This window comes from Etheostoma cragini, chromosome 8 (assembly GCF_013103735.1).
Source record: "Etheostoma cragini isolate CJK2018 chromosome 8, CSU_Ecrag_1.0, whole genome shotgun sequence".
In the NCBI taxonomy this organism is placed as follows: Eukaryota; Metazoa; Chordata; class Actinopteri; order Perciformes; family Percidae; genus Etheostoma; species Etheostoma cragini.
Window position 1 is genome coordinate 12,819,629 of NC_048414.1, and position 24,118 is coordinate 12,843,746.

General features: G+C 38.8%; 1 protein-coding gene across 4 annotated transcripts in view; it reads left to right on the top strand.

The window, feature by feature from the left end:
• ano3 (anoctamin 3) overlaps window positions 1–20,109 on the top strand; it is a 30,516-nt gene extending 10,407 nt beyond the window's left edge. The window contains exons 3-25 of one of the 4 annotated variants that reach the window (XM_034880044.1): window positions 2,375–2,502; window positions 2,668–2,823; window positions 2,913–3,013; window positions 3,131–3,175; window positions 6,070–6,204; window positions 6,654–6,760; window positions 7,890–7,945; window positions 8,048–8,169; window positions 8,937–9,071; window positions 9,201–9,297; window positions 9,850–9,910; window positions 11,904–11,986; window positions 12,139–12,279; window positions 12,707–12,871; window positions 13,061–13,097; window positions 13,216–13,327; window positions 13,635–13,692; window positions 13,946–14,043; window positions 14,306–14,460; window positions 14,597–14,749; window positions 15,531–15,681; window positions 15,763–15,952; window positions 16,393–20,109. In XM_034880044.1, coding sequence (XP_034735935.1) covers window positions 2,375–2,502; window positions 2,668–2,823; window positions 2,913–3,013; window positions 3,131–3,175; window positions 6,070–6,204; window positions 6,654–6,760; window positions 7,890–7,945; window positions 8,048–8,169; window positions 8,937–9,071; window positions 9,201–9,297; window positions 9,850–9,910; window positions 11,904–11,986; window positions 12,139–12,279; window positions 12,707–12,871; window positions 13,061–13,097; window positions 13,216–13,327; window positions 13,635–13,692; window positions 13,946–14,043; window positions 14,306–14,460; window positions 14,597–14,749; window positions 15,531–15,681; window positions 15,763–15,952; window positions 16,393–16,575 — 2,669 coding nt within the window. In that variant the 3' untranslated portion in view covers window positions 16,576–20,109. The remainder of the gene's footprint in view (window positions 1–2,374; window positions 2,503–2,667; window positions 2,824–2,912; window positions 3,014–3,130; window positions 3,176–6,069; window positions 6,205–6,653; window positions 6,761–7,889; window positions 7,946–8,047; window positions 8,170–8,936; window positions 9,072–9,200; window positions 9,298–9,849; window positions 9,911–11,903; window positions 11,987–12,138; window positions 12,280–12,706; window positions 12,872–13,060; window positions 13,098–13,215; window positions 13,328–13,634; window positions 13,693–13,945; window positions 14,044–14,305; window positions 14,461–14,596; window positions 14,750–15,530; window positions 15,682–15,762; window positions 15,953–16,392) is intronic. The other 3 variants (XM_034880047.1, XM_034880046.1, XM_034880045.1) reach the window with 3 other exon arrangements.
• The last annotated feature ends 4,009 nt before the right edge of the window (window positions 20,110–24,118 follow it).

Sequence of the window (24,118 nt, forward strand, 5' to 3'; positions counted from 1 at the left end):
TTTATACCCACAAGCAGTAGGCCAATTGAGGTGGGATTAACAGGGATGCTATCCACCTTGTTAGCAAAATAACAAAAATACATGCCCCTTAACTTGCCATCCCCTCTCTACATCCCCTAGTTGTAGAGAGATTGCAGGGGCAGAGGTGTTGTTTAATTTGTTAGTCTAGTCTGCCTAAATCATTAATTCTTTATCTGACTAAGGTTTGTGCAAGATAGAATCTATGGCCCCGACTATGGCTCTATAGCCCAATTGGATTTGTAATTGTGACTTTTTCTCTGATATATAATACTCTTTAAACTATATAAGACACACAAAGACCTCTTACAGCAAATACACATTATTTCTGTGATGCAAACTTTTATTTCTGATGTATCAGTACTGGTTACTGCCTCTGTATCGTGTGTTTCATTCTCTCCACACTCTGCACTGACTGGTTTGAATGTCATGCTCAACATGAACAGAGGTGGTTGCTACACAGATTTTCATGTTAATGACATTTAATGTGAGTGCACAATATAGATTGAGAAAACACAGTCACATGTGACTGGTGCACTTGCGCTGTTGCAAGGAAACAAATTATCACAGTATGAACTGGTAAAAATGCATATACCTGTTGGAAAGAGGAATTTATTCAGTGTTAGTAATTTCATTAAGAATCTTCAGAGGCCATTGACAGTGAGGGCTCGAGCACATCCAGCACTTCAACATGTTGGGATGTTTGTGACCTTGAGATGCCCTTTGCCCAACCCTTTACTATTTGCATGCAGTGTGCAAAAGTGAGAAATGAGATGCAGTTTTAATGCAAATGAGGCAGCACAAGGTGATGTGTTTCTATTTTGGGGAAAAGTAGCCTTTTTGTCGTTAACAGACATCTGATGAACCGGTTTGTTTTCTCTTGTCCTGACAGATGTGTTTTGATACAGTCTGGACTGAATGTACTGCTGCTAGAGATTTAACCCCAAATGTTTAGATTTACTGGTATTATACTCATTTTACAGTAGCCTACAATTATGTAATACAGCACCTTAAACTGGAGTAGCTTTAATAGATTCCAATGGCACTTGCTGTGTGAAAACACAGCATGATCTATCAGCATGAATTCAGACTGCTTTTGGATTCTTTACAGCGCCCCATGTTAACCAAAGTTCTGAGTCATTTCAGCTTTATTATAATGAAATCAAAAAGCAAGGAGCAATGGCAACTTTTCACTATTCTGTAGATATTGTGATTTCTAGAGAGTATTACTGCTCAGTTGTGATCTTAAAATAGACAGAAGATAAGGATAAGGATTTTCTTCCAATCCCAGCCTGGATCAGTGAAAGATGCTGATTAAAATAAAACTCAAGAAAGAAAGCATAAAAAGGTGATTTTGCTTTCATTGAGCCCTAATGTGAGCTGTGGATGCTGTTTTCGGACTAAAGTGATCAGTCACCTCAGTGAGATATTCCAACAGAGAAGGTTTTAGTCAAACTATCGTTGTGCTTTTTTAAACCCAACCACTGAGTGAATTGGAATTAGTCCAGGACTAATCACCCATTCCAATGAAGCAAATTAACCAGTGCAGTTTTTTTCCACACATATTTGTAAAAAATAAAAAAATGTTTATTATTGATAAAAGATTTCCTACAGTTGATTTCAACACAGCAGTATAAATACATTCTGACTGTAGTCACACCAAGCTTATTTGATAGTGAAGTAAAGACACATTTGATCAAAGAAATGAGCCAAGCTGTCACACATACCTTGTGCTGTGAAATGACACGTCTCTACAGCTATAGGGTGCAAACTAGCGTGCAATTACAGAATGCATTATGAGATTTAGACAGATGGATTGTTATACCCACTAAATCTTCTGTCGTCCTCATTGGCAATACATACCACAAAGCACTGAAAATGGAAAAGCCATGTATTGTGTTGCAAAAGAGTTATTTCTCATCAATTAGACAGACTTCTTGTTTATGGCAAAGAAAGGCAATTTGATAAGGTTTCAAATCATTGAGCTTCTAGAAGGGGATTTCTTGGAACAGTCTGCATTGTTTGTTGTGAGTGTGGGTTTAACAAAACCTTATTTTGTTTGTTAGTGGGATGTATAAAGAATCAGGAAAGGTAGGAAGGAAGGAAGGAAAGCAATTGGCCCTCTTTCAACATTGGTGCATGGTTCTGTTAAATTGCATCAAGGTGTTGCTCTCAAGCTGGCGCCCACATTGAAATTACTTGGATTTAGCTCAGATCTAATTTCAATGTTGGCAATTGCATTAGGTAAAATATTGACTTGAGCAACGATAAAAGACTTAATGCAGTTAGAATGCGTTGTGTGGTATATCCCCAGTTGAATAACTGTCTTCATTGATCGTGCTTTGTCTGTGTGCAGCAGAAGATGGCGAGGATCAGTACGTGGAGGAGTCAGAGGTGACGTGTGAAACAAAACCAGAGGAGTCATTTCCTTTACAAAAGCCTGTCACCCGTGCTAAACTAGAGGCCCGCACAGATTCACTTCGGGTACCAAGATTCCAGTAATCCACAATTATTGCCATTATGTTTCCAACGTTACACTGTCTACACTGTTAATTTTGTCATTGAACCTCTAAGAAGCTTAAAAACTGATCAGTTCTGTGATTAGCATCCCTGCATCTGAAATTCATAAAGGAAATCTTGTTGCTTCAGGGAAAGAAACCAGCTATTTCCTCTGGGCTGTTTTTCCGAGATGGGAAAAAGCGTATTGACTACATCCTGGTTTACAAGAAGTCAAGTCCACAGGTGGAAAAGAGGTGCACCTTTGAGAAGAATTTACGGGCGGAGGGTCTGATGCTAGAGAAGGAGGTAAAAAAAAGTTTGGTTTTAGAAAACTTTCATTTCCTTGATTTCTCAACTCAGTTCTCAAAGTCCTGTGTTTCTTTTTAATCTGAAAGCCTTCCTTGACGAACAACGACATAATGTTTGTGAAGGTCCATGCTCCTTGGGATACACTTTGCAAATATGCAGAGCAGATGAACATCCGAATGCCTTTCAGGTAACCGTAGTTAGATAAATAAGATTGAGCTTTAAACTCTGGAAAGTGTGATGCTCAGTTTTTTCCAGTGGCTGGCAACTTCATCCAGATTTTCTGAATTCTTTTTTATTCTTTAAGGAAAAAATGTTACTTTACGGACTGGAAGAGCAAAACCCTGGGCAGGTAAGCAGATTTAAGATATTGGATTATTTTTCTCGGTTGCGCTGTGGGGGCAGTAGGCTGGATGCTTCACTGCCTTTTAATGAAATTCTTGAGCAACACAGCTGCAGGGCTTGAGCCCTAATGTGAGCTGTGGATGCTGTTTTCGGACTAAAGTGATCAGTCACCTCAGTGAGATATTCCAACAGAGAAGGTTTTAGTCAAACTATCGTTGTGCTTTTTTAAACCCAACCACTGAGTGAATTGGAATTAGTCCAGGACTAATCCACACTTTAAACAGACTAACTAAGTTAACGGTATGTGTAAGGTCTGGGATTAAATTTTAAATTGGAAAATCACCCCCTGTATGAGCACTAACTGACTAGTAGCAATAACTGAAATGATTGGAGAGTAATTTAAAATCATTGATTAGTTTACTGTTGCAAAGTTTGTTTAAATTATTTTGATTAATTCCCAACTTTTTCAAAAAGCACAGCTTCCTGCACATCAGGCACAATGTTGAGAGTAATACTGGAAACTTGACGGTGCTTTTCTATAAAAAACTTGAAATATTTCAGTCAAATGGAGCAGGCTGATCAGCATACTAATTTTAGAGAGATGCACTCGCGCTTTGATGTGATATTCAAGAGTTGTCCAAGCTTTGCACAGCAGTCCAAATTTCCATCTCACTGGAATTCAGTTAGAAACAGTCTAACAACAGATCACTGAAATAGTTTTTATAGCAGCATATTTTGTTTGAACTTTGGTTTACATACTGCATGTGTATGTTAATTATGTTGAGTCTATAACCCTCTTTTTTTTTAAAGTTACAATCTGGAATATGTCTGTTTCGTTCCCTTTGGTGCCAACTATGACAAGAAACGATAATTGCATGTGTGTTTTTGAATCTCACTTTGAATTTTCATTGTCTGTATCTGTGTCTCTCATTGTTCTGTTCTTTCTTTGTTCAACCATAGTAACGGTTTACTCGCAATACTAGCAGAGATTGGTAAAAATATTTAGACGATTTCACACACAGTCTCTTGCATTGGCACCGGCTACCCTCTGGTGGACCAACCACTCCTGGGGGATGGAAAACGTCACTGAAACCAAGCTAGAAGTACTGCAAATGCACAGATGCGTACCGCTTTTATCACTGGGCCATAGGCTCAATGACTTCAATGATAGTTAGTGTTTTAAAGACATTTATTTAAATGAAAATCTTTAAGAGTATTACTTCAAAGACCCTAAAAACATACTTCATCGATTGAGATTTTATTAGTGATCTAGGTCCTACATTAACTGAATATTTTCTGTCAAACATTGAGCAGTTTGGGATATTTCACAAGAACATTTTAATTTTGTGTGTGCTGCTTTTGCTCCACTCACTGGTTTGAAATTGGCAGGACTTAGTGTAAAAAAGTTGATGTCACAAATCTGATGATTGTTCGTTTATTTTACTTGTTCATTGTCAATCAAATCTGGTGAGGTCAAACTACATAGTCCCGATAAAGCAGATAAGCAGAGTGTCTTACTTTTAAAGCTTTAGTGTATAACATTTTGTTACATTCATTGCATTGCCAAAATGAGTTGCTACAAAGCTAATTAAGATTATCAGCTCCACAACTCTTTCTGTATTTCTCATTAGGACTGTGTTCAGAACTCAAACTCAAGTGAAGATAATTACCTTTTTTGAAGAGTCCATACGTTTTTTTAATCCTCCGTGTTGTCTTTGGCTACTAGCAACTGCGTGGAGGAGGGGTGGGGGCGCGTGCACGTCCATGGAAGGCTTGTATCATGTGGATGCGCCGACCGTGTTGTTGTCATTATGTAGAATATCTCAGGAGGCGACAGAAACTATGCACTATAGCTTTAAATTCTTAATTTAAAAAAAATAATACGTTTGTCACTCCAGTGATGAGAGGCAACTGAAATTATGTTAAAAACACCACAATGATGGCAGACGTTTATGGGTTATGCTTTGGATGAGCTCTTGTAAAGCTTTAAACAGACAACAGTTAGTGAAGTGTGATATTACTGGTCATAAAGGACTTCTGGTTTTTTTTTATCCACTAAACTGAAAACATGGTGTGATTCATGTTGCTTCCATCATTTGGCTCTGTTTTAAACAGAGCTTATACATGTTTTTAACCATGCAGATTGATTTACTATATCAATAATCTATTACAGTACATGCACTCCTGCCACAGTGTATTTTCACCCAGAATTCACATTTATATTTATTCAATCCATATCAGAATGGAACTTGACCACTCTCCAGCAAAATCTGGAGAGTGGGCTCTGTGCTTGGTGCTAATTAGCAAATGTTAGCATGCTAACACAATGGTGAACATGGTAAACATTTTACCGGCTCAACATCAGCATGTGAGCGTTGACACTGTAAGGATGATAGCATGTTGTCGGTAGCATTTAGTTTAGCACAGGCTGCTAGCATGGCTGTAGACTCTTATTAATGTTTCTGTTTCTTAAATTAATTAAACATTTAAAGGACGTACAATTTTGGAATTCTGTGCATGCCTTCAGACTTAAAGTTTTCTTAAATGTATGACTGTAATACAAACAAATAGAATTATACTCCTTAGGTTTAGGAGTCTCAAGCAACTTGAAAATGAAAAACAATAGTCTGCAGAGTGATGCCTGCAATGCGTGTGTGTTTGTGTGTGTGTGTGTGTGTATGTGTGTGTGTGTGTGTGTGTGTTTGTGTGTGTGTGTATACGTGCATGCGTGTATGCTTTAAATTATGTGTGTGTGTGTATATAAACTTGTTTTTAGTGTGTGGTTATGTGCTTGTCAGGGTTATGTTAGGGAAAGGGGTTCAGAGCCACAGTTTCAAATCAAAGAAAACAATCTTCATGTTAGTCTGTGCTATTAATCTTGTTTTCGCTGTGTCTGTGCAGCAGGTTTCATCTGAGATGTCGTCAGATAAAAAGTTGGCTTCCCAGAAATCCCATGAAGCTGGACAAAGAGGCCTTGCCTGACCTAGAGGAAAGTGACTGCTACACAGCCCCCTTCAGCAGAGCACGCATGCATCAGTAAGGAGGGCATGTACACAGTCCTTCATGCCACCATAGAAACTCAGTGTCACGTAATGGCAATGTCTGTATTAGTAGTGCTAGCTGATTTTTAGGCAGCTCTGTATTGCTCTGTCTCCGCTCATGCATCACATCCATTTATATACTGAGCTCTGGATATCAAATTAGAAACCTGCAGTCTTGTATATTTTATAATTGTGAGTCAGAACCCACACAATCAAGAGAAGCTGATCATAAATAAGATATATTGAAATGTGATGTGCATGAAACAAACTTGAAGCCTTGACGTTTATTTTAAATGACGATGCTGGAATGAACACAATTTTTTCACCACAAATTGAATTTTAATGAGCTTTTCATTGTTTTGTGTTCAGCTCGTTAAATGCTGTAACTGGATGATATTTATATATGGTTACATGATGAATAACTGAAGGAGTGTGCTGTTACAGCTTCACTATCAACAACAGAGAGACCTTCTTCTCCAATTCCACCAGAAGCAGAATTCTCCATCATGTGCTACAACGCACCAAGTACGAGGAGGGAAAATTAAAGATGGGTAAGGCACCACGCTCACTGCTTTCACTTCTTGCTTCTTACGTATTAAACAATATTTCTAGTAGTTCTACATTAGTGTTGAGGGATTTGCATGCTCATTTAAATATAATGTACTCCATCATAATGACACGTTTAGGAGCAGGGGACAGGGTCCAAAATATTTTAGTTTTTGTTTCTGTTAATTTTATAGCTTTATTCACCATTAATTTGACATTACAAAGTAATTAATGGCAACTAGTGGCAAAGGAACAAAAGACACAAGTTTTTATTTTGTATCTTTGTATTTTCCTGCTGGATGGTTTTTATTTATTATATCACCACTATAACCATCAGTGGCACCAGAGAAAGAGACTGGTTTTGCTGTTTATTAGGCTTAATGCAGTCACAGTTAGGTAGTGGGTGGGATTGTGCCTTTGTTTGTTGTTTTGCTGTGGGTTGCTGCTAAGCTTTTGGTGTCTGTTGTAGCTGATCCCTCCTCTCCTTCTGGCTGTTTTTTCTATCAACAGTTACCAAAATGCCTGCCTACTCCCACATCTACTATCTTGTCTGCCGCTGACATATTTTTCTGATTAAAGTATGGCCTTGAAGGGCTAGAACAGATATCAAGTTAATATTTTAATACTGTTGACCCCTCTACTTTCCAACAAATATGATCAGGTCTGCAACAAGAGTGGAAAATTATTTTCAAATCCCCCCCTTCCTTCTCCTGCTCCCAATATCTACACATCAGTCCAGTGATGACAATGCAAATCCCTGCAATATTGTCCTCTAAAAAATAACATTTAATTCATTACTACTTCATACAGTACAGTGCCTGCCGCCATTCTGTTTATTGCGATTTTACACCAAGTAAAAAATGGTTATTTTCAAGTGTTTGAAACTAGTTGAAACTCTAACCTGATCTGAGTGTTTTAGGCTCGTAATGTGCTTGTTTAATGCAGCTTGTCACATAATGCAACACATGAATATTATGAATGTGGAAGAGTGTTTAAGAGGGTTTAAATTAACATATTACTGGACCCATATCTCAATCATGACTGGCACTGATTTTTATTGTAGCATCCTCATGCTTTTCGACAGTAGCTGGTATTTCTGCATCCTGTGACATGACATGGTTTATTCTACTGTAGGTATAAACCGGTTATTGGGCAACAACACATATGAGGCTGCATTTCCTCCTCATGAGGTGAGAGAATTTTTATTTATGCTGAAAAGCTGTTGAGATTTACAGATTTTAAAACTATTAAATTCTTCATGTAATGGATAGTTCCTGAATCTGTCTCATTAGGGTGGTTACAAGAGCAGACACCCAATTAAGACGCACGGTGTCCAGAACCACAGGCATCTTCTGTATGAGCGTTGGGCCCGCTGGGGAATCTGGTACAAATACCAGCCTCTGGACCTCATCAGGTAATCCGTACTGCATCATGAGCTGTTTTTGGCCATTAAGGAGGACATTTTGAATTTTTTCACATGAGCTCTAGTGTCCTGATAATGAGCCTCGTTCTGTCTTTGATCATATCCAGGATGTATTGTTTGCATAGAACATTAAACATACAAAATATAACGCTTATTGAGCTTTAGAATTGCTGGTAGATGGATGTTTTTCTAAAAACTTAGACAGACCCACACTAGGTGTTTTTCACTGCTTTCAGCTCTAATATATGTGTCAACCATCAGAGATTTCCACCATACTGTTACCATCGTCTCAAGTTGCATTGTTGGTATGTTACAAATAAAGAAGCAGATCTACTTTATGGCAGTATATTGTATTTAAATCAGTATTTTTAGAATAACTATCAGAGACAGTGGCAAAGGGCTCACTCATAGTGATAAACCTAATGTATTAGCCCTTATCCTGAGACAAGGGAGCAGTTGCCTGATACAGTTAATGCCTACTGAGCTGCTTTACTGGAGGTGTGAAATAATGATGCCTGTGAAATAAGTGTCTTACTCAAGGGCACCCTGAGAGCTATGGTTTAGGAGGGAGATACAGTTATTCATTCATGTCCCACCTCAGCCTTATACTGTGTGACCTTTCAGCCTATTAGCCTTCCTATCCATATGGCTACCACAACCGCCCCAACATTACTGCAAGTGAACTTGTCCAAGTTTAATACAGTTAGCACAGTTTATTGGGTAATTTTGGCCACACTGTTTTCCCGTCTCTCTTTCAGGCGGTACTTTGGTGAGAAAATCGGTCTTTACTTTGCGTGGTTGGGCTGGTACACCGGCATGTTGATCCCTGCCGCCCTGGTTGGGGTTTTTGTCTTCCTCTATGGTCTCTTCACTATGGACTCCAGCCAAGTCAGGTCAGTTCTCACAATCTGCATACCATAGAAGATGCACACTACTCCCTTTTATTGATATGAATGTAGAAGGTGTAATTTAAAGCGTTTATGTTCCTGATTGTTGCTGTCCTTTTGTGATTTTTTCACCAGTAAAGAGATATGTGAAGCCAACACCACCATCATGTGTCCTATGTGTGAGGACACCTGTGAGCCATGGACACTGAGTGACAGTTGTGTCTACGCAAAGGTCAGTGCTGTTCTGGTATTCATCCGTAGTCACAACATTTCGGTATGTTAGAGTTTCTCAGTCTCTTCTAGTGTGTTTTAAAGTTGTCACAATGATTGTTATGTCCAAAAACTCTCATCATCATAAACTATATTTAAATTAAAGTATGATATTTTCACAGAGATCTTGGATATTGAAACAAAAATATATATTTTAGAGGCTTGGTTGGACATTTTTGGACAAAGGCTTAATTACTTTCTTTACTTGCCAAAAGTAAGAAGATCAACACCACTCTCATGTCTGTCTGTTAAATATGAAGCTACAGCCAGCAGCCGATTAGCTTAGCTTGCATGAAGACTGTAAACGGCTAACAGCTAGCCTTGCTCTGTTCAACTTGTACAGGTCATTTTTTGTACAGAAACTCTGAAGTACGGTGTTGACACAAATTCATGACATGCATTTTATCAAAGTGAAGCTGTTGAAATTGAAAACATATCAAATTAAAATTCAGTTACATGCCGACATTTCAGGAAGCACTTTTCAGAGTAGACCTTCATGTGCTTGTGTTTCTAGGTGACCCATCTGTTTGATAATGGCGGCACTGTGTTCTTTGCCATCTTTATGGCTATTTGGGGTAGGTGAAGGCTGTTTTTCTTTCCCCCCTTTTCCTAATTTTGCGAAAAGTTGTTGTATTATATCAACTGTGTGCTTTGTTTGATACAAACCCTTTTGGAATTCAAATCTATTTATACGACTGTGTGTCAGGGCTCATGCTTCCACTCTCCTCTCAACTCCTCCAAACATATTAAGCTTCTCAATCGAGAATTCTATCCAGTAAACACTGTGCAGTGCAAATACAGAAGATCTTCACTCTGTAATACATTTGTCAGTACAATAAATCATTGGCAGTTTTTTTTTGATTGAACATCTGCACTTGCACTCCCAGTCCCATCCTAATGTAATTAGTAGGATAACTGAACATTTCTCCAGGGGGAGACGGTATCGTTCAGCTGTGGAACTGCACCATGATATATTGCAGCTATGGTTCCCACAGTTATAATATCTTGGTAATGCAGAGTGTGAGCAGCGTCTGGCCCAGATCCATATATCTGCCAGCATTGTAAAAAAATCACCTGTGCCCAAAGGGAACACTTGGCACATTGTGTTCTGTGTTTGGGCTAAATGAAGGCCAAGGAGAGCCAGAGAGCCAAGGGAGATCCAGCCGTCCTCGCTGGCTGAGGTCTGCAGCTCTGAACCCTGCTTTTGGCAATGTGGACCAAAGTAACAGTACTGCGCCACTGAGTGAGTACACTCTAGGTCTGCTCTGTGTAAGCGTGTGTGTGCGAGGTAGAGATGAAAAATTGGTTAGCCCAAGGGAGCGAATGTAGGCATCTGAGAAGGCTGCTTTTCTCTCTTGAAACAAAAGTGGGTCAAGCTATATTAAACTTCAACATCTTTAACAACAGTCAACGTTTTTCTGACTGAGGATTTATATTCTGAAGCTTTTTAAGGTCATGAATTCCTGGAAATATTTACTCTAGTTTTACTTTTAATATGTTACCAAATTACACACATAGGGCTGCAACTAACAAATAGTTTAATTAGTATTAGTATTTTCTCAAAAAAATGGGTAGACTGAAAGATGCCACAAAGTGGTAATCATTTCCAAATGTCAGGTGTTGTCGTGCCATTGCTTGTTTCTTTACTATAAAATATGAAATATAAATAAAAGCATCTGGAGATGAGTGATGTTAGCAGTTTTTCTCAAAAAATACCTTAATTATTAAAATAGTTAAGGATTATTTTCTGGTCATTGATTAAATTACTCTTTGTTTCAGCTCCAAACAATTGCAATATGTTTTAAATTATGTAAAAAAGACAAGGAAAAAAGAGCTGTGTCAAGGCTGCACAGCACTAATCAAATACTCATGTCAGTTTTCATTAGACGTTCCTCTCGCTGCAACAAAACCCCACAAGTATAATATGTCCGTCTAATGAAAACTGACCAAAAGGGCTGAATCAGTAGTATAGTGTTACAGTGTGCTGTCCATCATAGATCATACATGATCTATTCCACTGACTCCAAGGTGAGGTCCTTCCTTCACTGCCATTGCACTAATACTACTAACACACATTTTTTCATATTTTGAACCACATAAATGTTGATTGTAGCCTTTTATGTAAGCCTTTTCCCCTGGGGTTATTTATCTGGAATAAAGCAGAAAACTTAAAGTCTTGACAGAAAAATATTAACAACAGCTCAAGTCACAATAGAGTGTGACACAAAGGAAACAATGCTTCCAGTGTGAATTCTGCCCACAGAAAGCTTCACTTTTGAAGTCTTTCTTTTAACACAAAAATACACAACATGGGGGGGGGGGGGGGCGACTTCTCCACAGAAACAAAGCAGTCTATGAACTGATGGTTGTAATCAATTTCTATAATAACCCATGAAATGTCACTGGAGCCTGGGTTTCACTCAGGATGTCTGGCCACAATGTGGTGTTTTTGGTTCTGCATTTTGTCCACAGTGAATAACCCTCTGCAGTCTCATGGTTTTCAGTCGTACTGTGTGTTACATATCAAAGTTGCTCAATAATATGGTTGATTCCTAATCCCCTCTGCAGCCACAGTATTCCTGGAGTTCTGGAAAAGGAGGAGGGCAGAACTGACTTATGACTGGGATCTCATCGATTGGGAGGAGGAAGAGGTACATCAGCAATATCCTCAAATAAATAAAATACACTGTATTTCCTCACAATTTAATTCATGCAGCACATCTTCTGTTGACATTGCTCATGTGATATAAAAATAACAAGAATACACACTTCAATAATTAATACTGGATGTGTTGTGAATCAGGAGGAGCTGAGGCCTCAGTTTGAAGCCAAGTACTCCGGGGTGGAGAGAGTCAACCCCATCTCTGGCAAGCCTGAGCCTTTCCAGCCCTTCACAGACAAACTCAGCAGGCTCATGGTGTCTGTGTCCGGAATATTCTTCATGGTAAACCCTTTGATCTTTGAATAATCTCCCCTTTTGGGATTCATGCTCAGAGTGTGATAACTATTATTTTGTGTCCCACCTCTTGGAGTGTTTAAGATGTGCCAGCAGTGGCATAACATCTCCCCCTGCTGGATGATAACCATATTGAGAGGACATAGTGGCTTCGGCCTTTCTGATAATGTAATTTCTCCTGTTTAACGATTACATTTAAATAATGAGTGTTTACCGGTTTTCCATTTTAATTCATTACCGTAGGATAAGATAAAACCTCTACAACCTAAACTGAAATATTGAAGGTCAACACGCACACACACACACACACACACACACACACACACACACACACACACACACACACACACATACATAGGTACTGTATATGACATCCCCTCCTCTATGCCTCCTTCGTTCTATCATCTTTGTTTAGATTTCCCTCGTTCTGACAGCCGTGTTTGCCGTGGTGGTATTCCGTCTCATTGCGATGGAGAAATTTGCTTCCTTCAACTGGTATTTTGTGAAGAAGAACTGGCAGTTTGCCACCTCTGGCACCGGTGTCTGCATCAACTTTATGATCATCATGTCTCTCAACGTGGTGGGTGTCTGGACAAGCATCATCTGGCACGTTTACATATACTGTCCAACAAATGTTTCATGAAACATTTCATTATTTTTTTTGTTCTTGATGTTGTTGCTGAGATTCCTGTTTGCCTCTCTTTTTCATGATTATTATCCTCCTCAATGTTTTCCCTGTTGATGCTTATGAGTACTATCCTCTTGTCAGGTGTATGAAAAGGTGGCCTATTTGCTGACAAATTTAGGTGAGCGTTGTCCACTTGCTGCATGCACTTATACCTTTATTATCTTCTGCCTCCAAGATGGTTAGCAAGCATTTCTTTTCGCCCCTATTCACCCCAAATGTTGTTTCTCCCTCCTCAGAGCACCCACGGACAGAGTCTGAGTGGGAGAACAGCTTTTCTCTGAAGATGTTCCTGTTCCAGTTTGTAAATTTGAACAGCTCCACATTTTACATTGCTTTCTTTCTCGGAAGGTAGGCAGCTCCATGAACTCTTCGGTTCCTGTTTACAGTGAATCTAATGAGTGATTGTGCAAAGATGTTTTGTTTCAAACTCCCATGTCATGACATCTGCAAATAATCCTTTCCCTTCTCACTGTATAGTTATTTTTTGGCCCTAATGTTTCATCATTTACAAAACTGCTTTGACTTGAAAATGTATCCTAGCTGTGGTTTATTGTACATAATTAGCACCTTTAAGCGTCTTTTTTCATTCTCCGACTTTATTAGTTTTCCTCTGATTGAATTTTGCAGCTAATGTTGCCAATCTTAATCTGTTCAGGTTTGCTGGCAGGCCTGGAAAATACAATAAACTCTTTAATCGATGGAGACTGGAGGAGGTGAGTGCAATTAGGCATCCCCATAAGTGGGCTGATTATTGCCTTCTGTTTTAAAATATATTTAGAGTTGTCACCTAATTCATCATCTATTACTATGTGAACCATTTATCTACCACATAATTACTGGGATTTTAAATTGTAATTATCTAAAAAATAAGAATGGAATGAGTTGTGTCTCAGGATTTGCTCATGGCTTTGCACAATCGGGCATAAAACATGGATGTTACAGCTATTGAAATACATTTTTCCTCAGTGTCACCCGAGTGGCTGTTTGATTGATCTGTGCCTGCAAATGGGAGTCATCATGTTCTTCAAACAAATCTGGAACAACTTCATGGAGCTTGGTTATCCGTAAGTAATATTTTATTATAACCATGTGGTTCTTTTCTCAAATGTAATTCTTATTGTTGCAAATTCAAGTGATTGGCAGTTTACATACCTTATGTAATATCAGTGTTTTTGTCCTTTAGCTCATTAAAAAATGAAAAGGCTTTTCTCCTGCAGAAACACATCAAATTCTCTTGTGTGGGGCTTAGTAAACGGCTTTCTTTCAGTGCTCAGTGAATTGTTTGAAATAAATGCTTTGAGTGACAGTTATTTGCTATGTTTTCAGCTTGCTGCAGAACTGGTGGTCTCGTAGAAAGATGAAGAAAGTAGGTGGTGGAGGGCAGAATGTAGAGAATAAAGCCCAGCTTCCGCAGTGGGACAAAGACTGGAATCTGCAGCCGATGAACGCCCATGGACTGGTGGATGAATACCTTGAAATGGGTAAAACATTACACTCTTCTTGAGTGTTATATTTGTCTGAAGAGGGAAGGGAAACATTCAAAATATGTACGTTGTTTGTGCCAAAGTTGAGACGGACATCCTCTGAAGTTCATCCAAACGGTTCTGTCATCTGCAGTTCTCCAGTTTGGCTTCACCACCATCTTTGTAGCAGCGTTCCCGCTGGCTCCTCTCCTGGCTCTGCTCAACAACATCATTGAAATTCGTCTTGACGCCTACAAGTTTGTCACTCAGTGGAGGAGACCCATGCCAGCTCGAGCCACTGACATAGGTCTGTGTGATCTCTGACTGGCCCCACACCCCCCTTTGTCTTCCACACACGCTGATGGATGTATTTTTAGATCAAAGCCACTTTTCCAACAGAAACCAAACATGTTTGATCCTGTGGAGATAGATATGTTCCCATATCTCCTGCGCTTGTAACACCATATGCTGCACCCCGGCTTCCCCATATGATTACAAACACCCTCCAACTGCCATATAATATGTGACCAAATGCTTCTTATGGCATGTTGCCCTGTAATTAAAGGAACAATCCAGCCTGAAACATTTAAAACTTCTTCAGCTGTAATGAACATGTTATATTTCAGTCGTACAGAATCAAAGAGAAAAGCTCCTTTGTAGGTTTAAGCGGACATTTGCGAATCACACAGAGACTATTGTAGAAAAGGCAGAGAAATTATGTTTTGCCACTGACTGCCCAGCCAAAAACATGTTGTATTTTGAGTAACACAGTTCACAAACGATTTGATTATATGCCTATTTATTCCTACATATAAATTAAATGTCCTTTTGCCATCTCAGTAGGCTGTTGAAACTCATTCTGGTAAATAATTAACCATAGGGTAGAACTTTCCATTTCAGTTGTTTATCATTATCTTCTGCTCAATGCACTTTGTTTCACCTTTTAAAAGGCTTCGCAAGCCACCTAACTTCAGTTAAAATGTGTTGTTGATGAAGGCATGGAAGTTTATAAACATGTTACTAAATGTCTTTTTTTACACTTTATAAAGTCGTGAAAAATGTTTGTTCTCGTCTGGTGTGACTGTCAGGTATCTGGCACGGAATCCTCGAAGGTATCGGTGTGCTGGCAGTCATCACCAACGCCTTTGTCATCGCCATTACCTCAGACTACATTCCCCGTTTTGTTTACGCCTTCAAATATGGCCCGTGTGTTGACAAGGGACACCACCACGAGGATGAGTAAGCCCTGAATGTAATGTGTTAGCTTTGGGTACATCCGGCTTGTACCATGGTCTGATAGCTTTTCCTTTCCTCCCTCAGGTGTTTGCGAGGGTACATGAACAGCAGCCTGTCTGTGTTTGAGATGAGGGAGATGAAGAACAGCAGCCAGTTCAGATACTGCAGGTACAGAGACTACAGAGCGCCGCCGTGGAGCTCAGTGCCGTATGAATTCACCCTTCAGTTCTGGCATGTCTTGGCTGCCAGGTTGGCCTTCATCATCGTCTTTGAGGTCTGTCAGCATTTCTTTTTTGTGTGTTTACCAACAAAACTAAATCCCCCTGTTGTTTTTTTTACTCTATTAATCTATGTGCTGTCCATGTTAAATTAAAACCTCACAAGCACAGTTTAAGAATATATTATCGCTTTAATCAAATCTTGCTGCTACACTGGGATAAGGAATTTCACACAAAATAAACCCCTACATTTCATGGTGGTCCATCTAAACAAAAGGCATCATGTGTTTGCCCTGACAACGCTGCATTGTGTTTGTATAGTGAGAAAAACTGGAATAATGTACACCTATAAAATGACAGAGCTCATAAAGTTCTTTATTGTGGTGAACACCTTCTTAAGCTTTGCATGCGTATTCAGTTGTGTAGCAAATACTGGCAAATAAAACGTATCAGTCTTGTTGAAGGTAACTCATAAATGATTAATTATTTTTCTCAGCACCTGGTGTATGGGATCAAGTCCTTCATAGCATACCTCATTCCGGACATTCCGAAGGATCTCTGCGATCGTATGAGGAGGGAAAAGTACCTGATGCAAGAGATGATGTACGAAGCAGAACTGGAGCACCTGCAGAAGGAGAGGAAGAAGAACGGAGGGCGTTATCACCATGAGTGGCCTTAGTTTTTACCCCCATATCTCTATTGCACACTACACAGCCCTCAACTCACAGGCAAAACCTCCCCCTCTCTGCTTATTTATGTGTTTTAACTTTGAGAGTCAGGCTTCACTCGGCTGATTCTGTACACCAAAGACACCCTCTTCAGTAACCAAACCTATCTGGCTTCAGGCTCTGAACCTGACCACTCCCCCGCCATCTGTTCCATGTCCAGTGTATTCGCTGCTCTTAGTTTCCGGCTCTGGCGCTCTCCTGTGGCCCATCCCTCACCTGGCTTTCTCCATCAGGTTCCTCTTGGGCCTGTGCTGTTTTATGGCTTTGCTAGGAAAACCTGTGCAATTGTAATGTTTACTATGCAGATCAAGGAGTGCAGATCACCGCTGGTCTCTTTTGGCACCCATCCTGCACTCTCTCTGTGTGGCAGCTAGCACTCTGCTTTGCTCTTTTTGGTGCCGCAAAGCATCATGGCCGTGTTTTTCTTCATATGTGGCAGAAGTACCGTGGCACTTAGCGTTTCTTGTTGCAAACGAGATTCTGGGGATGTGGCTGCAAAATACATTGGACACTGTTTTTGCAAAGCGACTGTATATTACCCTTGGAGCATGCTGATTAATATTTCCAGCAAGAAAAAAATAACAGCAATCATCGTGGAGAATGTGAACATCCATTCAGAAACTTTGTCAAAGAATTCTCTATGAAATTATATAAAGTGCATGGTAATATTATTTTGTACCTTTTGACAGAAAAAGTCCCTGTCTTAATGCCTGGTTCAAGTGTGTCTGTACTTAATGTGAGCTGTGTGTTTATCTGTTTGTGGTACTACTGAGCTTGACTGTCTTGAGTTGAGGAAATGTGATCTTAGTGTGATTTGACTGTGCCTAAAGTTGTGCGCACCACAATTGTGTCACCAACATCACGTGTGCCTGTTTGTGCTGCAAGTGCAAGAAATATTCTCTCTCATGGTTCTAATGTGTGATCATTTGTAAACTCTCTGAACTCTCCTGTAAGGATTTGTTTTGGATGTAAGTCACACCACAGTACCTGCTCGGGTCTCAGCCAATGGCTCTGGAACACAATATACGTTGTAACATGACTCCCATCATGAACAATGTATACACTTGCATGCAGAAGCCACAAATCTGATCTTCCGTTCTGCGCTCACAGCCTGTTTTTCATTTGTTGTTGGAAGCCCTGAAGCGTGGTTGAAACTTGGATCACTTAGACATACCTGTGGCTTGGATGTTCAGCTTGCAAAGAACATCCAACCACTGTTTCTCGCTCACATAGTACACCAACATACTACAGTTCTATTCCTTTGCTAAGCATACGGTCAGAGACCGTTTTGGGTGCTTTCTGGCCTTTAGTGATGTGAAACAATGGAATTTAGTTTTTAGTTTTTTTTAAACGTCATAGTCTTTTTATTGTGGTCAGTTCTGGAGCAGCATGTGTCTGGAAACTCAGGAAAACAGGCAGCATGGGCAACCCATCTATTTGTGAGGCTGAGTCAGAATCCTAACTATTTCCTGATTCATTCATGTTGAGATAGAGCGTTGTGAAGTAAACAGTATTAATGAGGAGGTTTCTATTTTCTAGGTCAGGGGTCTTCAATGATTTTTAAGCCAAGGACCCCTTAACTGAAAGAGAGACAGAGCAGGGACCCCCTACTACATGTATTGTATGTATAAAATTAACTGGGCATACAATAACGTGTAGGGAGTTCTTTTTACATACCTTTTTAGTCCATAGAATACTAAGCTATTAAAATAGCCTAATGAGAGTTAGCATGATTTAATAAATCATGTTTTATTGTTAAACACACTATACATGGGGCACAATGAATCCTTAGGATTAACTGTATGATCTGTGGATGGCCTTAGTGACTACCTTACCTTTAGTTCACTAAGCGATGGGGATTTATATTTGATAATGATATGTTGGATTATTGTTAAGACTTTTTAAGTTTTGAAAAACTTACAAAAATTAACAATAATTTGGAGGCCCTCCTGCATTGACTGTGAGGACCCCATGTTGAAGATCTCTGTTCTAGGAAATGAGAACTTTCACATTGGCCCAAGAGCTTCAGTACAGGTCATGTTGATCATATGAATCTAACAACTGAACATAAAGAATACAACTTCCCTGAATGCATTGCACAACACTAAAACGTATTTCTCATTTTACAAGAATTGTAGTTCATTTAAATGTATTTATTTATTTTTCTGTTCTCTGTGTATATATTATGATATGTACGTAATGTTTTTATACTTTTTATTTTGTGCTGTCAGTATGACTTCACCTGTTTTCACTCTTAGATTAACAAAGTAATGTCCATTTCTCAGGTGTCTTCTGAATGTTTTATATTTTCTAAGATGCAATTAAAGGTGTCCTGCTTTTTAAGAAATATATTTTTGCACTGCAGTGTATTTGCATGACTATAGTGTACACTCAGTTAATAGCATGTTTGACTTTTCTTTGCATAATCACAGAAGTATATTAGAGAAGATCAGAAATCACAAGTCAAAATGGAGACATATGATGCAGGCTGTTGTTGTTAAGAAGTAATGAGGCTTTCAAAGTGTTCAATCAATTGATCATAATGAATTAATTTACAATTTTTAAATCTCATTCCAATATAGTCCAGGTTTTCAGAATATCTTCTTCGCTATGTGAACATTAAAAATCTATGCATGTTGTTATTCTTGAGTTTGAACAGACGCAGATGTAAATGTACCGGTACATTTGTACTGTAAAGTACGGTATGCATGACCTAACGTCTGCTTTAAGCACACTTAACTTCTGTAAAGTCGTTAACAGCGTCTTAAACATATCCCCTTTCCTTTTTTCGGTGTTGATCCTTTTTGGAGGCCTGGACAAGACATAATGTTTCTTGATGTGACAGAATTTTAAATTGTTAAGAGTATTTTCTAAATAAAAGCTTGGACTCCAGACTTATTTATATAATCTGACCTCTTTGAACACTCAATGGGAATTCAAATAATATTCACCCTCTTTTACAGCTGACGTGTTTAACTAAAAGGGATAGGGGTAATTTCATGAATGAATTTGGCCTTGGATGTTTGACTTAACCAGCCACTAATCTTTTTTTCTGTTATCTTCTCCTTTCTGAGAGCTTTGATCGACCTTCTCACTAACACAAATGCTGCACAGTGGTGGAAAGGCTGCTGTTGGCGATAGCACAATATGGGTATTGCATAATAATTAATAATGGCATGACCTTGCACATCTCTGAAAAAATAGCAGTCTAGGGAGGGATTAAGCTTTCTGTTCCATGCTATGCCTCCTAATAGGATTGGGCTTGAACAAGTCAAGTACTTGATGTGAAAGCACAGTGATGTTAAATGTAAATGTACAGTAGGGTGGTATCACACGTGACATGAAGTGCATCAATAACATTGTTTACTTCGTTGCTGTTTACATGTAAAAATATACTGAAATGTATACAAAATAATGTAACATAAAACTAATTTGGATATCACTCTTTTCTGTAATAAATCATGAATTGTATCTTTTAAATTAAATCTGCTCTCTTCATTTGTGTTACTCTTATATATACTATATATATATATTATATTATTTATTTATATATAAATATGTATGTGTGTATGTGTGTGTGTGTGTGTATATATATGTATATGTATATATATATATATATATATATATATATATATATATATATATATATATATATGTACACACTTATACGATCTAAACAACAGACAAACAGCCCCTGGGCCTGACTGATATCTTCATGACTGTCCAAGTTTAACTAAATCTGCTGACAGAACATACCAGAGCACAGTGGAGAGCATAGATTATTTTCTTTTTCCCCCCTGCTATTATCACAAACCACAAATATTCTTGCCAAAGAGAGTTCACATAACATGTGTTTTATCATAAATCCACTATTTGAGTAATGTAGGATTTCCCCACCATGTTATGACTGGTTACTGCCACTGCTCTTCAGCCTTCACTTCTAACTTCTTTCTTCGCTCATGCCGTGAACACTAAACACTCCAGAAGAAACACCAAATGGTTTACTTTGAGCTCTGATGACAATTGTTTGATATTTTAATTGTAGGGTCAGGGTCAAATAAAACTAGCTGCCAGTGGTGAGAAAGAAGCCTACTCAAACCCTTTCCTCAAGTAGAAATAACATTACCTATGTAAAAATATCACTACAAGTAAAAGTTCTCCATTCAAAAGCCCCACAGAATGGGGCCTATCATCAGCAAATCTACTCAAAGTTTCAGAAAAAGGGCCTCTGTACCTGATAAATTATATTGCCGTTCTCTTTTTGTGGCATGTTGTAAGAACAGGAACAAAGCAAACCAAAATTCCACAGGGTACCTTTAATGATTGAACATTAAGAAAAAATGTAATGTTAGGAAAGAGGGAGGGGAGCAGCCACATACAGGATCTGCTCCCCACAAAAAGAAAGATGCTCTGGTTCAACTTAAATGTATTTTCTGGCTCAGTTGCACATAGCAGCAGCAGTTGGGGGTTTTCTGCAGGACGCCAAAGGTAATCCTGTAGGACTGTTATAATAAAAGGAGCAGCGTTATTTACATTTTGAGTAGAGCGGTTTTCAAGAGACAGAATTACAACCACAGTTTTATATATCAGTTGTGTTAACTACTCTCCCTTGTATTCAGACAGCAGACATTAGAGCACCTTCAGCTGACTGATGTTTTTCATATAGCAAAGATTTACAGGGCAGGTTAGGAAGGTAATCAGTGGGGCTGCTGAGACTGTGGCCATAAATCCAACGGTACAGAGGAGCCAAGGATGACCAAGGGGACAAAGTAGTCACAAACTGGTACTTACAAATCATCAGCTAGCATATAGAGGGAGACATTCACTACTCCACAACCTTTATTGATTTGAATCTTTTATACAGATCTCTTTTCACAAACATAGAGTATGACAAAACGTGTTAATAAAAATCTGTTCCACTGAATTTATTTGAGCAGTTAATCAGTCACAGTGGCAGCCGGCAATGTTGGTCTGTTGGTCACTGTCCCACTTTGGTTCAGACTAAAATATCTCAGCAACCATGAGACGGACTGCCATGACATTTTGTGCAGACGTTTATGGTCCACAGAGGAGGAACCCACTGACCCACTTTCCTCTAGCCACCACCAAGGTTGACATGTGATGTTCTGGATAAAATGTTTTGACTATTAACTATTGGATTGTCATGACATTTTGTACGTATTGTTTTCCTCCGAATATACAAAAACTAATTTTCCTGACCCCTTAACTTTTCCATTTAGCACCAGCATCAACATTTTAAGTTGTCCAACACGACCAAATACCTGCAAACATATTCATATTAGTAGCATGTTAAAAAGATAGTAAACATGGTAAACATAACTGCTAAACATCAACATGTTGGCATTGACGTTAGCATTTAGCTCAAAGCACTGCTGAGCCTGGGTAAAGCCTCGCAGAGCTGCTTGTTTGTCGGCAGACTTCTGCCAAGTCAATAATGTGTCCCTGTTCACAGGATGGCGTATTTATCAACAATGCATTTGATCTGAGTGTTTACTGGCTTCACTTATTGAGTGCAAACCAACATGAGTTTAAAGCATGAACTGACAAGACACTTGAAAGACTCGTTTAAACTAAACATGGCAGGACAACGAACAAATCCTAAACCAACATGTTGCTGTTTAAATCAGAAACTGTAGGAATTTTAAGATAATTGCCTACCAAAAAGACATTTTTAAGAACCAAGCCATTTTAAGCAATACAGTTGTTTTAAAAATTCTGGTAAAGATAACAGTTCAGCAGGCATGGTGGTAAATGCATAGTTGTGTGAAAGAGTGGTGGGTTTCAGATATGAAGCATGAGTAACAGCAGTGACAGATAAGTTGAACTTAGTAAAGCCTCCTACACTGAGAAACAGCAGCCTTGAATTGTTTGACTGTGCTGGAAGGAAGAAATGAGTAAGTAAAGGTTAGTTGAATAACACTTTTCACAGATAAAAAAACACAAAGCCAGTGCTGAGTGTGACAATGAAGTGTTCAATCAATATCCTCACCTTAAATGAGACGTTTTGCAGAAATTCAACCAGAAAAACACTTATTAATGTCCACAGGCATTGCAAATGCTACACTTTTTGCATTGGAAGAATTTATCTGTAGAGCAGCCGGCACAAACCACTAGTGGTGTAGTCTACGTGATAAGGCAGGTCAATAAGGCAGTATACCCTATAAGAAACCTCCAGGAAAATGTGCAATGACATGTAATAACATACTTTCCATCACATTTTTGATACAATTTGAATTGTCATCAGTGTTTTGTTTTGATAGGCTAAATAGAGGTATTTCCACCGTATCTTGGTGCATTAAAGTGCATCAGAATGCAAGAATTGAAGTCTTTGACGCTCAAAGTTTCCCCGGTGGAGGAAACCCAGATGCCCCACTTTGATAAGTCAATTGTGGTCCATGTATTTATACAGTACAGTATATCTGTTAAAACAAATTAAACTACAACACTGTAAACAGTATGGCAAGCAGAGTGAGGTGGGATTAAATCCTGAGAAGCGAAGAACAAACACCAAACTGCTCTCTAAAAGTGTTAAACACATTATGTCATATTTCTGACATTATGTGAAGACAATTCTGCATGCATGACAGTCAGTGTCCAAGCCTGTAAGGAGCTGTGTCTCTGGATTGTGGGCTGATTGAAATACTGTAGACATGCCTCCACAGGAGAGGCACTGGCACACATGAAGTCTCTCAGAGTGGGTGTCAAAGACAAGAGCCAAGAGAGTAATTTGTCATCAACATTGTTCCATTTAAAAGCAGGGACATGATTAAAACATCCACTTTCATTTGCACTTTTGAATTAACACCTGTAACCTTCAGTGGGTTGAATTCCAGTTGATCCATTGGTAGTGCTCCCACTTTCCGTTTGTGACCTTATTGCTTTTGAACAATGGTGAGTGTGTGGGCTTCTAAAAGCCTCATCATTCAGCTGTGGTTTGTGTGTAGGAAGAGAGAGAGAAAAAGTACTAATATGCCCACAGACATACAGGTTTAGGTTTAGTTTTTAGTCTTGAACCATTATTTATTCTCCTTCTACCTAAAATTATTCCTTAATTTAAAATTGAGCCTTTACTACATCTCCTCAAAATGTTATATATATTAGATATATTTGCTTGGTTAAGTATAGCATGGGATTTTCTTGTACAGAAATGTTGCTAAATTGTTCATTTGACAAAACTGACAAAAAGCAACGTTTTTCCAAAGATTGTGGCCAAATAGGTAATTATTACAAGAACTTGTTTTTGTAATAATTACCTATTTACCTATTGTGCAGAGGTTTGTGCTCTCTGGGTGCTTTCTTAAATTGACTGTTGATTAAACCTAGTTGTATTAAAGGGATACATGCAGTAGATAAACCGCGCTTCACTGCTACTAACTGAGTAAAAAAAGTGTCTGAAATGATGTTGGAACAATAAGGTTTACTGTGTGCCTGTGACTTTGCATCCTATCTCTGCAGCCTCCCACACAGGCTGCA